Source organism: Pezoporus occidentalis, unplaced genomic scaffold (genome assembly GCF_034315485.1).
Source record: "Pezoporus occidentalis ecotype Australia unplaced genomic scaffold, CSIRO_AGI_Poc_V1 ctg48, whole genome shotgun sequence".
In the NCBI taxonomy this organism is placed as follows: Eukaryota; Metazoa; Chordata; class Aves; order Psittaciformes; family Psittacidae; genus Pezoporus; species Pezoporus occidentalis.
The window spans coordinates 5,948,834-5,963,076 of NW_026915813.1; the positions used below are offsets into that span (position 1 = coordinate 5,948,834).

The 14,243-nt window shown below is 35.2% G+C and overlaps 1 protein-coding gene across 1 annotated transcript in view; it reads right to left on the bottom strand.

Annotated features, from left to right (window-relative positions):
• ADGRA3 (adhesion G protein-coupled receptor A3) overlaps positions 1-14,243 on the bottom strand; it is a 57,374-nt gene that overhangs the window by 23,380 nt on the left and 19,751 nt on the right. Inside the window, exons 3-8 of the mRNA XM_062636482.1 lie at positions 10,224-10,295; positions 8,303-8,374; positions 7,382-7,453; positions 5,658-5,818; positions 4,689-4,902; positions 3,649-3,813 (exon numbers count right to left, since the gene is read on the bottom strand). Of these exons, the coding sequence (XP_062492466.1) occupies positions 3,649-3,813; positions 4,689-4,902; positions 5,658-5,818; positions 7,382-7,453; positions 8,303-8,374; positions 10,224-10,295 (756 nt within the window). The remainder of the gene's footprint in view (positions 1-3,648; positions 3,814-4,688; positions 4,903-5,657; positions 5,819-7,381; positions 7,454-8,302; positions 8,375-10,223; positions 10,296-14,243) is intronic.

Here is a 14,243-nt window from a genome sequence, read left to right on the forward strand (position 1 = left end):
TTTAAAGTTTGCTTTTTGTATCTGGACTGCATTTCACTAAGTGGCCATTTAGTCACTATTATGACGTATTAAGACATGGCCCAAATATAGCTACATTTGAAAGAAAAAAAAGAGAAAGTAATATCTCTGTTTCCAGAAGGATGGAGTAACTGCCTAGAAGAATGTTCCATCTCAGGAAATTAAAATCTAAGTAATATTGCCAAAACAGAAACTGAGCAAGTTAGCTCCATTTTCCACAAGGTTATTAGGGTATCACAATATTATCTGCCTTCTCTCCCTGCTCTTCCTACCACTTTCCCTATTTTTAAATCCACCTCTTCCTCTTCTGTTACTGTCCTTTTATTCCTACTGCATTTACTTTTCATTTATCTCTCTACACAGAATTTTATCTTTTACCACAATCTTCTCAAAAGTATATTAGCAATGCCAGTCACAGTCTGTACTACATTTATAAAAGATATCTACAGAAAGATTTAACTAATAAAACTCATATATTTGTCCTATGTTTTAGAAAGCTTCCCATTAAACCAGATCTAAAAGGTGGAAAATTTAAAACTCCCATCTTTCTGCTATAATCTCACATCACAAAAACAACATACGCAATGTCACCAAGAGAAGTGCTTTGTGGGGAAGTGTCCCTTACCTTCTCTCCTCTCCCATTCACAATACACCTTATGGAGTTACAAGTTTATCTGCAGCCCAGTGGTGAATGAGACAGAGGAACTGATTCCAGCTGCACCTACATTCACACTTCTCTTATTCTTTATTTTTGCTAAGTGAACGTTAACTTAAGTCATTCCCAGCCATGAACTGTTTCCTCCCAATACTTGTATGAAATGAGCTGATGAGGAACTCTCCACTTTCCATGAAGCCAGAGAGGACATCCCTCCAGCAGGGCTCAAAAAGGTGACTAATGATGTGAAATTCTCATTATTCAAACAAAGGCTACTTCAGTTTGGCTGTATTCTTAATTTCTTATGAGCTTAAGCTAGAATGTCTTTCACAGTTTACGTAACTGCTAGGAGAAGTGCAAATTTGGACTGTATTAACACTGTTATTTCACTGCCATTTATAATTAGGTGCTCAAAATTTATTACATGTACATAGGAGTAGACAGCTGTGCAGAAAAAGGCAGTTTATTTACATTTAAGTACTGAAATTTCATTTCAGGGGGAAAAAAAAAAAAAAGCCAGACCATGAGATTATAAAAGAACCCTTTTCTTCATGCATATTCATTCTGTTTTGTAAACATTCATTTATTTAAATTAACAATCCTTTCAGTCACAATGAGTTTTTATGTCATCATTTCATTAGCTTACAGGTAGTCTAATATTTTTTCTTATTATACTTTAGCAATTCTCTAAATTCAGCATGACAATTACAGTTCTAGGATTAATTACCTCCAGTGAGTAATAATTTTCGAAAGGATAAGTCTTATATTTAAGAAAGTTTTCTATCACCTACCATCACAAAATTATTCTAAACACAGTAGTTGGAGGATTTACTGAAATAGAAGCATTAAGTTACATTTTAACATGCAAGCTGTATTTTCAATTTAATCATGGATTGTAATATCAGGGATATTATCTGAGTAAGACTTAAAAGAACACTTTTTTTTAAAAATTGGTTCCATGATGAAGACAGTTTTTGCCTAATCTTTGTAAATTCATGCTAACCTACTATTACTGCCGAAGACATTGAAGACAAACATCCACCTTTGCCACACTTTGCTATACCATCTCTGAAGGGATAAAAATCTAGATGTCAGTTTTGAAACAGATTCCAAGCTAAAATGACTAACCAGTTCCAACTAAAAAGCTATAAAATCAAATTAACCTAGGATCATTTACAACCATCTGCTCAGAACCATTTTCTCACTAGTCAAAGCCTTATTTCCATATGGTCTCCAAGGTGAAAAATTACTCTTTATTATTACACTACCTAAACTACAAATGGAAGTCTGTTACAGTAAACCCAGACACAGTGAACTTTTTGATACACTGAACATTTCCTGAAACCTTATTTCTTTCTACTGAATTCCAGAGGGGCTAAATCCTATTACACTGAACAGTCACTGAACAGCATAGGTTAATTTAATGGAAAACACTTTGAAATAAGCCTTCACCATCTGTTTTCACCTCTAATGGCAAATCAAAGAAGAGCGATTCACACTTGTATCATAAAAAAAAAAAAGCATAAGTGATTTAAATAGATGTGCTCTTTGATGAATACAGCATGCATCTGTTTGACTTTCTTCACCTTTTTATCTTACACAGGAAGTTTTCATTTTCTAAGATAATGTTCATCCCTGCAATTGAAACCACCACAGTGTAAAAAGAGGATATGCACAAAGTTTTTTATACAAATAATTCCTTACAGTGTGAAAGGGAAGTTCTTCGGTAGCTCCAAATTGCCTCTGTGGAGCAGGTTACCTTAACACTACTTCCCTTACTAATAGTTCCACATACTCAGCTACCCTTCCCAAATTGTCCAACTGATAAACATAAAAAAGATGAACTCGGAACAAATGCTCTCTCTCAAGACTTTACCTGAATTCTTGCTACAACTGGAGAAGGCCTTCTGTACCTGAAAGCTTGCCTTCTCTCCCCCAAAAACTATGTATCAGCAACGCGCTTTAACTTACTTTTAATTTCTTGAGATAAAACATTTATGCTCTTAGATTAGCTGTATAGAAATAAGGCAACTTTAAAGAACTCTAATGTACACAGGGAACGGAAGAAAAGTGTGTAACTGTAAACAGAAGATCAAGCAGAAGATTAACATAGTCAAGCAGCATAAGGAAAGTGAAAATAAATAAGTGTGTAAAAGCAGTTATTACAACATTAAGAAATCCTATAGACCGTAGTGAAAACATATGTTATGACATACACTAATTCTCAGTAGGAGCTATTGCAGGGAGGTAAAACACAGAGTAGTTATAAAGGGAATTACCTTACAGATAGAGAATCTATACAGAAGCTATCTGTTACAGCTGGCACCTCCAGGAGTAACGTGTTGTTAGAGTGACCAGCAGCAGTAAGATCAGAAAAGGGAAAACAGGTGAAGAGGTAAGAACAAAAGATAAACATAATGGAACATCAGAGCTACCACTACAGTCTCAACAATTATTAAAACAAGCACCATTCACCTTATTTATTCTAATACTCATAAGGTGTGTGTGTGGAGAATATCTTGTGTATATTTATTTGTGTGTATATATAGATATACATACACATAATTTTTATGAAAATATATATAGAACTTATTTCTTATATAGTGATTGTGTCATACAGGAGCAGGAGGGTTTTAAAAACAGAATGATAATCTGATGGAAAGGCCCAGTCAGTACACAGTCCAACTCTAGTTTACAGGTCATATATTTCATTCATATATGTTCAAATTCATATATTCCTTCATATATTTCAAATATTGTCACTTACTTTCCATCTCTTCCAAAGATGTGAACTAACAGGCTCAAAGTCTAACATTCCATTGTGTAGTTCTGGGCACTTCTTCCAACACATACTAATTTAGTACAGTTAATAATCTATTACACATCATTTACAATATCCACATAGGTTCCTTTAAAGCATAATACTAATACCTTAGTTAAAAAAAAAAAAAAAGAAAAAAAAAAAGGTTACAAACCTGAAATCCCCTTTATTGTTCACAACCCTCTCTGGAGGACAGTACTGCGCAGAACTTTCTAGCACCACAATGTCTACTGTCCTTGTGTTATTGCCACGTCTGGTTTGTACATGGCAACCCCAGTTTCCTGTGGAGCCAGCCTGAATGTTTGAGATTGTCAGTGCACTGGGAAGATAAAATAAACAAATAAAACCCAAAAGTCTTGCAATAAAATTTATATAAACTCTTACCAAAAGATGAATAAAGTACAGAAAGACAGTGGAAGAAATAACCAATTATATACAACTGTGAGCAATCTTACAAAATCAGAGCTATCTATGAATCCATGTACTGTAATTCACAGAGAAATAATTATACTTCCAGCTTTTTTTGCCAAGGTAGGAAAGGAAAAGCACAGCCATGTGAAAAAGTTCCCTGACTTCAGAAAGAAGTCCGAATTCCCCAAGTGTTATTATTATTGCTCTCCAACACAAATTTTTTCTAGTTGTTCCAGAGAGGCCAAACTAAAATAACTTCCCAAATGCATAATTTGTGATAAAGTTTAGAAGTCCTAACTTACTAATACAACTACAGGATATATAACACTTTGTAAATGCCGAATGAGTCAAAAATCTGCTGCAGGCAAAATAAATTATACTTACAGATATCTGCTGGAGATATTCAATATTACCAGCTGTGGTGTGTACAAAATGAACAGGAAAAAATCCAGGAGCAGTTCACTTGGATACCTTTCTTTCATAATTTCAATGTTCTCCTGCAAGTCTCCTGGGTAACTTGTTCTAGCTAATCCCGTTGTAAGCAGGTGGGTTTGACTAATCAGATCGCTAGACCTCCCTCTTCTAACTTGGTAGTTAGCAGAGGTGACAAAATCCAGGCAATTTAAGAGATGTGTGAAGTTAAAAGACCACTTCCCTAATTGGGATATTTCTGTCTACATATGTTCACCCAGCAAAGATATAAGAGGGCCTTACTGGTTATGAAAAGAGTCACTAAACCAGAGCAGAAAAGGTGTGAAATACATTTTCTCTTTATGGATTCACCTTGCAATCAGTGAGCAGTTATGAATCATGTTTTTTTCAACAAAAATACCCTGGGACTCATCAGTTTCCACTATCTTTCCATCCTGATACCACAAGACTTGCATGTCTTGATCAATATATGAAGCCATACACTGGAAGGGTAGGCTATCTCCTTCAAACACAACCTGACGGTGAGATGGAGTCATATAGAAAGATGGTAATTCAAGTGGTGGTTCTAGAATTCAAGAAATAAAATGAACAGTTAATAGCAAGAATCTGTCATATACATAATTTTCAAAAGAGGAGAAAAATACACTGAGTGCAAGATTTATATAAAAGCTATCCCTTCACACACTGGATATTGAAAAACACAAATTCTCATCATATTCTTCATCAAAACATATATTCCTTTAATGTAATACACTTCAAAAAATCTTTTGCTACCCCACATCCAAAAGATAAAGAATATAAACTTGAATGAAAAATATATGTATGCATTTTATTTCTTTGTGATTTCTCACTATTAAGATTTCAAAGTCACAAATACATGCTTTATTCTTTTGACAGAGTAACTCTAAAGAAGTTCAGCAAGTTGGTCATTGTTTCATCAAAACAAAAAGGCTAATCAACAACAGAATCATCATGTAGAAAACCAAGTCATAAAAACAAGACTTTTAAACTTCAGAAATTTGGGCTTGGAATAATTTACACATCTTAAGATGGATAGCTAGGCTTTGGAACAAAATTTTCAATTTCCAACTCCTCTTGTGAAGTTTGGGTAAAAAACCCTGAAAAACATGGATTACCAGGAAAAAGGAGTTTATCTCCACAAAGTGCTACCCATCCTTAGGTTCTACAAACTAACATCCACAATTACCGATTACCACTATCATGTAAGTGCTGCATTTCAGGGAAACAAAGTTTGTTCACCAATATTAACAGAATATGGAATATGTTAGAAAACAAGTATCCATTGTCTGGAGTGCTTACCGCAGGTTAGAAGCTCCTGCTTAACACCAGTCACTGTCTGTGACTGAAGTGACTTGGGATATGCACATTTAGTTTCACGTACAGTTATATTTCTTTCCTTTAACCACTGATGCATCCACAGTATGTTGCAATCACAAAGAAGATAATCAGTCTGAAATTCTCTGCAACACAAAATAAGTGCTCACAGTGACAAAATGCAACACTCAGAGGTCTGAAAGCTTGACATCAACAGCTGTGCAATGCATATGTCACCTATACAGAGTCCAGCAGTCTGACCCCAGAATAGCCTAGCGCTACGTACATATATACTTCTGCAAACTGTGGTCTAAGAACAAAAGTACACACTCCCCAAGAAAAGGAATCTTCTCCATAAATAAGAGCAACATCTGTGCATGAAAGGTTTTCTAGTAATTTCTTTCATGGAGTAAGTTCAAGTATTTAATTGAGCACTAACAAGGAATTGCTTGAATATGCATCAACATAACCTAAGAACACATTTCATTACTTCATTTTAGCAATCAAATGCTTTAATAATAAAATCAACAAAAATAGTCTTTCACATATTTCTCTTTTCAGAACCACTATTCACATGATTTTAATGATAGTTTTATTCTGCTTCATACAAAAATCATAAGTCTTTTTCACTGATTCTTAAAACGTCTTCTCTGTGCAATTTAATACTTTCTACTAAAAAAAAAACACCAAATATCCCTACAGGTGTCTGATGCAGTCAGCTAAAGTAAAAAAAGAGAGTATAAATATTTTCTCTGTTTAGAAACAGTTAAAAAGTTATCAAACCATATGGCTTTGTCTATGCTGTTTTTTATTTCTAGTGAAAACATAATTTTTCTTTTTTTGCAAATATCTAGAGGATAACACAACATCACAGACAGAACACTTCAAAAACTAAATCAACATTCCTGTGAAATTCCATTTGGTCTTTGTTCACAGGAATTCCTCCAGACACACATTTTTAACAGCAACAGTTATACCCCGGCTCTTGTCAGACCTGTGATGTTCTTAGACAGCAACCCTTCTGTACACTAATAAAACACCAGGAATAACAACTTATGAACAATTAAAAGAAGCTGAAGGAGGGAAAGAAATATTTGCCTTTATAAACAAGAAACTCAGTGTCAAAGCCAAAAGTCAGAGGTCTTGACAAAGTCCCAGTACAGTGAGCCAACTGCCATGAGTATCAGGGAAAAATGCAAGCTAATCATCAGCACTGGTAACTTTTTTCATTTACTGTCTTCCTTACAGAAGACTACAACTCTCATGAAATTAAATGAGAGAAAAGTAACATAAGGTTGAGATGTACACACCGTTATGTGCAGCAAAATTATACTGTTCTAAAGGATTAAGATCTTTCTTAAAAGTATTTGTTTCCTTTGTCAAAAAAACGGTGTGGAACACTGTATTTATTAAATATAAAGTAATAAATGACGCATACAGAATAAAGCTTTTGGAAGCCCAGATGCAGTTACAGCTTTGTCCTCTCAGAACTAAGTTACCAAATATAGAGCAACTTTTGAAGGAAGTTATATAAACACACAAATATCTGTACATACATTTCTTATGTGCTTATTCAGATAAAGAAACCACTGTTAAGAGGCTTAAAAGTAAAAATGCAGAAATGTAGTACAAGCATGTGAAATGTTTTTTGTTAAGAACACAAATGATGATGTAAATTAAGATTAGATGCGGTAGATATAAGTACTTACAGAGACTTTAGTGAAGCAAGATGATCAAACGTTCCCTGTGTAAGCGTAGAAAACAGATTTCCAGAAAGATTCCTATGAAGCAAAAGCATCATGATTCGAACTCATGCTCAAGCAGCTGACATTTGAAATTAAAAAACCCCTCTTCAAGATAACATTATTTTAAAACTCACAAGATACTATTACAACACTGTTACAAGACCCTAACAACAATAATGAGGTCTGATAGCCTACCAAAATCCCAAAATTATATGTTCCCCAGTACTTTTTTTAGCTGAAGAATTTCAAGATTTGGAACAAGGACTGAAAACAAATACTTTATTTTTATTTAAAGCAACAACTAGCACATGTTGAGCATACATTTCAAGAAGTTTAAAATTAACTTTGTTGTTCACAGTGAACTTATGTTGCCGTTAACATGCTACTAAGAAGCATGTTCGAGCTAGCAGAATGTTTTTTAAAAATATTATACATCCCACTTTCTCTGTTATCAGTGAGAACATTGCCTAAAACACTAACAACCAGGGCAAAAAACATTCTGTAATCTTACATGTTCTCTCCTTAACGTAAATGAAGAACTACAAACCATGCAAGAGAGCCAGCAAAACACAACCGCACTGATGCCATGGTACAAGGTGTGGATTTTAAAAGATTCTGTAACCCTGAAATATTTTTGTAAGGAAAATACTTTGTACAGCCTGCTAGTCCCACCCCTTTGCCCTGCTACACCTTCTAAGAAGCTGGGAAACGTCTGCAAAGCACACAAAGCACTGAGTAGCATGGTTTGGGTTGCCCCTGCTACACACCCTCATGGTCATACAGCTTGTCCTTCAAGCACATGCTTAAAACTAACTACTCCCATTGAAACAAAGATTGTTAATGTATATAAGACTAAAGAAGTTATATACATCAAAATATACTTACAATCTAATTAGATTTACAAGTCCTCTAAATACGTCTGCATTCAGGCACCCTATTCTGTTATTAGTTAAGTCTCTGTAAATAGGAAGAAGCAAAAAAAAAAAACTGAAAAATCATTTTCTTTCCACTGACATAGTCTGCAAACAGAATCATGAATTTTAGTTGAAATACTTAACAGACTGAACTGGATTTACATTTAATCTTTTTCTGCAAAATCCAAATGGTACAGCTGTATGGGTGTACTCAGGCACAGAGTCCTTATTCCATTTCTACAGCAGTAACGGTTTGTGCATACATGGTTAAATGAGCCTTGTCTGACCAGTAAATCCCCTTAGAACAGGTTTGGCTTACATCACTAGAAGTAAATTCTCGTATTTGTACAGTATATTCATTACATGTGCTACATCACTTAATTTAACATGCCAGAGACCCCTATAATGGTACATTCGTTGTACATAAGTAGGACCACTTCTTGTCCTGGGTTCAGCAATAGCAGTTACGTTTCTCCTTCGTGGTAGCTGGTGCAGTGCTGTGTTTTGACTTCCAGCCTGGGAACAGTGCTGGTGATACCGATGTTTTCGGTTGTTGCTAAGTGATGTTTATGCTGACCAAGGACTTTGTGAGGCTCATGCTCTCCCAGGGAGGAGGGAAGCCATGAGGAAGCAGAGACGGGACGCCTGACCCAGGCTAGCCAAAGAGATATTCCATACCATAGCACGTCATGCCCGGGGTGGGGGGTAACTGGGAGTTCTTGGCGGGTGGTATTGTATTCTCTTCCCTTGTTATTTTCTCTTATCATTGTTGTAGTTGGTGGTAGCAGTGGTGATTTGTGTTGTACATTGGTTGCTGGACTGTTCTTGTCTCAACCCGTGGGAGTTGCACTCTTTCGATCCTCCTTCCCGTTCCTCCGGGAGCGGGGAAGGGGAGAGCCCCGGGGAGGGCCTCGATTGCTCTCAGCCCAGCACCACTCACTGGGAGTGAGTGAACAAGCTGTCTGGCTAGGGTTTAAACCACGGCACTTCTATATTTACATTTACACAAATATTTAAATATTACATATTTTACAATGTAGGTCTTAAATCAAATTGACAAGAACATTTTAAAGGAATAAAAATGAAGCTTGCAAGCAGTAATGGTCCAGAATTGGTCCTTCACCTCTACTTTTCAGGTTTCCAGAAGTGCAATTACCAATAAAATTTCCTTTTAAGTGAGGCAAATCATCTAATCAGTGACAAATGAACATATATACTACAAAAACTTAAGAAGGAAAGCTGTATGCTGACTAGAGGAAGCAGAGGAGGAGTAAAGCAGCAAAATCACTAAGACTTAAAAGCTGTTCCAGATATTCTGAGAATCTGAAGAGTGAAAGGAGGAGACTAGATGAAGGGAGGCCATCGTGCCAATATCTTGTTTTTCATGTTTCATCTGGGACAGAATTTTTACAATGAAGGTATAAAACCTTAAACACAAAAAATGTGTTAAGGGGAATACTGGCACAACATTCAATAAAGCAGCATTAACAGTGCTATAACTCAATGTAGTATTAATAGCAAGGGACAATGTGTTCCACCATAACCTTTTGAGGGGAAAAAAAAATCATAAGGAGTTTAACATTTAACAAAGCAAGACTTGACTGGCACCAAAGCTCTGAATGAGTGTTCACCCAGTGATGTTTCAAGTCACAGAAACAACAACAGAGGAATAAAACAAAAGACTGTCCATAAGAACAAATGAGACTGCCAAGCCATAAGCAGTGGATGTTCGTCAGTCATAAGACTGAAAGCAGACTTTGTTCCATACATAAATATATGTATATAGACAGCAAATACATATTCAACTTTTAATATTTAATAGCTTAGCTAATCTAAATTTCCAGAACCTAAGACGTACTCTACTTCTCAGGGGTTGTTTTGTCACTACTTACAGTCTTTTCAGAGATGAAAGCCCCAGAAAAGCTCCTGGATCTATCGTACTAATAAGGTTGTTCTTGAGGTCTCTGTGGAGAAAAATGAAGACATTACATTTACCACAAACTACCGTTTAAAACAGATACACAGGCATGAAGATACACTTAACTTGTTTGAAAGCCTTGTTTGAAAACTGAAAAAAACAAAAACCGCAATCCCCCCCCCAAAAAAGAAGAAAAAAAAACAAACCACAAAACCTAACAAACCAAACCAAAACCCATGCAACACATTTCTACTTTTTCTAACAGTATTTTTCAAAATTTGAAAATCTGTATTTTAATTGGAAAGAGGAATATAAACAGCATGTATATTTCATTAAATATTCTACCAGTTCCTGTCACATGAAAGGTTATAGAGCTAAAGATACTTTGCCACAGTGTTCCAGTAGGTTACAGCTGCTCAGGGTGTAACATTTGCTCATCAGACAGTACCATACTGTTTAGCACAGTTGTCTTCTTCAGCCTACCCATTTTCAAATACTTTAGCAGTGCCCAACACCTACCAAAAGAAACAAAACAAGATCCTAAAAACACACCAAAGACACAGCATTGAAAGTTACCACTGATTACTGGCACTAAAGCAAAGCCCTGGCTACGAATCCCAAGTAAAGCTGGTGAAAAACTCAGAGCACAGATTTTTAAGCCTTAAGTTTCCAGACTATGACATTGTAAGGAGAAATCTGATGTAACCATGTCATTAAAATGCTTAATTAATTGTGTAAGTGATATAGGAGTTTTAACTCCTAATTCAATGTATTTTGCAGATACAGCTTAATTTGAAAGGTCACAGAAAGTATCTGTCAGCTTCTACAGTTTTGAACAAACTTTTATCACTGCACAAATGTTAAAATTATTTCAACTCCCTTATGAAGCCAAGATTTTTACTATACTAATATCTGAAACTTCGCAGGCACTTATTACTACAAAAAAAAAAAAATCATTCCTTGGTATTATCTGAATGTTCTGCATTTGAAAAGAAAATCAGTAATTTCAACTAAAGTCAATGTTTTAGTATACAAGAGGGTGGAAAGTACACCTCTTAAACCTACCACAATGTTAACAATTCTGCCCAAAAGAGAACAGTACAAGAAGATTACATCTACCATCACACAGATATGCATGAGTGAAAACATAAATTCATCCCAAGATTTCACAATACCATTTCCTGCAGACAGATTAAGAAGCCATGGTAAAACAGTGTCATGGCACATGGATCACACTTCAGTGCTGTGCCTAATAAACATTTTTAAATACTTGAAATATTTGAAACAATTTAGATTTACCTTGAAGTACAGTAAATTAATTTTCAATAATCATACTCAACTTGATTTTCTTGCCCTGGGACTGCCAACTACTTACAGAGCAGTTTTGGGAGCCTGAAGAACTGTCATGTTTTTAAGCCTCTTTCTGCAGGCTTATAAAGCCAGTACCAAGACCATGACAAATCTAGGAATACTAAATGGTATTAATCTCTTATCTACCATCAGTGTTCGGGACATGAAGAAAAATAATACTTATTCTGCACATTCAGAATTTCAGTTTAAAATCATGTAACTCCCACTTAAAATCTCACCATGGAAAATACTCGGGGAAGAAAAACCTGGACAACATGCCTTGGAAATCCACTAGCCTATAGATTATCAGTGAGCATTAAATTACATACTTAAATTCAAAGCATACTCCCTGATACACCTCTTTCTTAAATCCACTGCTTCAGTGTAAAGTTTTAAAACTAAAAGCAAGAGTTTTACTGTTTCCACAAACTGTTTATACATTTTGTCAGATTAGTTGACAGTACTTCGTAGTCTCTTCTTTATGTAATTTTTTGCCTTTTTTGTCTCCTCCTTAACACCAGTTCTAGAGGGATAATTACACTAGAATAGATAAATTCTCTTTTAAGAAATGCCAAAAAATATGTGTTTACAAAACTCAGTGTGTATTCTGTATTTTCAAGTAAGATAGCAAAGCACTAACGATGCACCATACTAAAGTAATTGTTAAAAAAAACCCCACATCCTGAAAGCCCAAATTGTCAGCATTTTCTCAATCAGCATCTACAACAGTTGGGGAGCCTCTGGGGATTTTCCCCCCTCCCAGCAGCAGTCACTAGTAAGCACTAGCTATGTATTCATCTATCAAAAAGCATTAGCAGATGAAAACTGTGAAATAAGATATTTAAAGATCTCAAAATTAACATCGAGCTGACATGTCTGGCAGCTCTTCTGAAACAGTAAAAGCTGTTGATATACACGCTGGTGTAATTGCCAGGATTCCAGATCTAGGACAGTTTCTAAATGAAAAAATGACAGTCGTGGGTAAACCAACAGATTGATAGGATTCTCATATAAAAGCGATGTGAGGGAGACAATCTCAGACAGTTGTGTTTGGCTTTGAGGTTTCCAGTGGTTTTAACACTTGTAAATACATTTATACAAACTATTCATTTTTAGCAATGGGATTTTAATCATTTTTCTTTGGAAAGCTCAACCAACAGGATACAGTCATAGATACCAATTTGTCCAAATAAAAAAATCTGTCCAAAATAAATCCATTAGAAGAGTGTTTCAGTTAGGGTAATATTACAACTCCACAGTAGACAGTTCTGAGACATGGACATTTTCCAAATGGAAATTAAAACATCGTTATAAAAATAATCTCTTAACTTTCTGAAAAGTTCTTACATACACTTCTGAAATCCCCTCGCATCTAAAAAATTCAACAGCAACTCAGATCACTTCATTTTGCTGTTTTGTGCTTACCCCATCAAACCACCTGTGACATGCACTGATGAGCTACAAGAGTAAAAATTTCTTCAAGATGTAATGCAAAAAAGTTTTAAAAAAGGAAATGCTCAAGCCATTTCTGCAAACTAAACAAAAGCTAAAACCTAGACCAAAAAACCTTTTTGTTTCCTTCAAATAATTTCTGTAATTACTTCCAACAGTACAGCATACTCCGAAGCATTCAATTTCACAGCACAAATTTTTTTACCAGACTACAAGCCTATTTCCCACCAGCACCATTCACCTTTTGGAAATTACCGAGAAGAAGGTGAGGATGGGAAAAGTAAGTACTCTGTTAGTATTTTGTTAGCCTAACACTCTGGGTCTTCTACTGAAAGAGCCACAGCTAACAAAAAGATGGAGTTTTCAGAACCAAAACCAGAACTAAAGTTAGAGCAGAAAACAACTTCATGAATATTCCTGAACTGTTTCTCTGCTCAGTATAATTCAAACAAGAAATACTGATAGTTTCCAATCTCTTTTAAAAACTTCAAAAAAAAAGAAAAGATTCCAATAAATCATTAAGAGAACTCAGGTCTATCTTTTCACATGCTCTGCTGCACTATCACAGAAAGAACTAAATCAGAAATTATTACTCTCTGAAAAACTATTAGATGCTTCTATTTTTACTTAAAGCATCCATATATCTGTAGACTGGTGCTGTAAAAACAAGACAAAAATAAGACTGTCTACAAATAACCCTCCTTCCACACTGCATATTTTCTCTTTTCAAAGGTATATTAGTATATCCTAAAAATACTTTGGTAAGCCCTTACCATTATTTATAGTTCAATAAATATCAAATCCCTCTTCTGCTATCTAAATACCTTACTAAATCCCAAGCCTGTCTCCTCCTCTCTTCTCCCTCATGTATGATTAAAAACAGTACTTTACAAACACATAATCTTCCTTATCCTTGCAAAAATCAACTGGCAGCATTGACTAGCTTCCAGATGGAAAGACAGCAGTTTGCTTCCAAACTGGTGAAGTTTGAATAATGCTGCATACATCCAAGTATCTACTAAATGAAAAATTAGCTGTCATAATTTAGTTGTGCAAGAAGTTATTTCAGCATTTAAACTGCAGGAAATTCATAGCAAAACACAGCATTAACAAAGTCAACGGAGATTAAAATATTTAACATCTTTTTGTACAGATACTTTAATTATCACTTATGGCAGTTAAAATCTTTGAT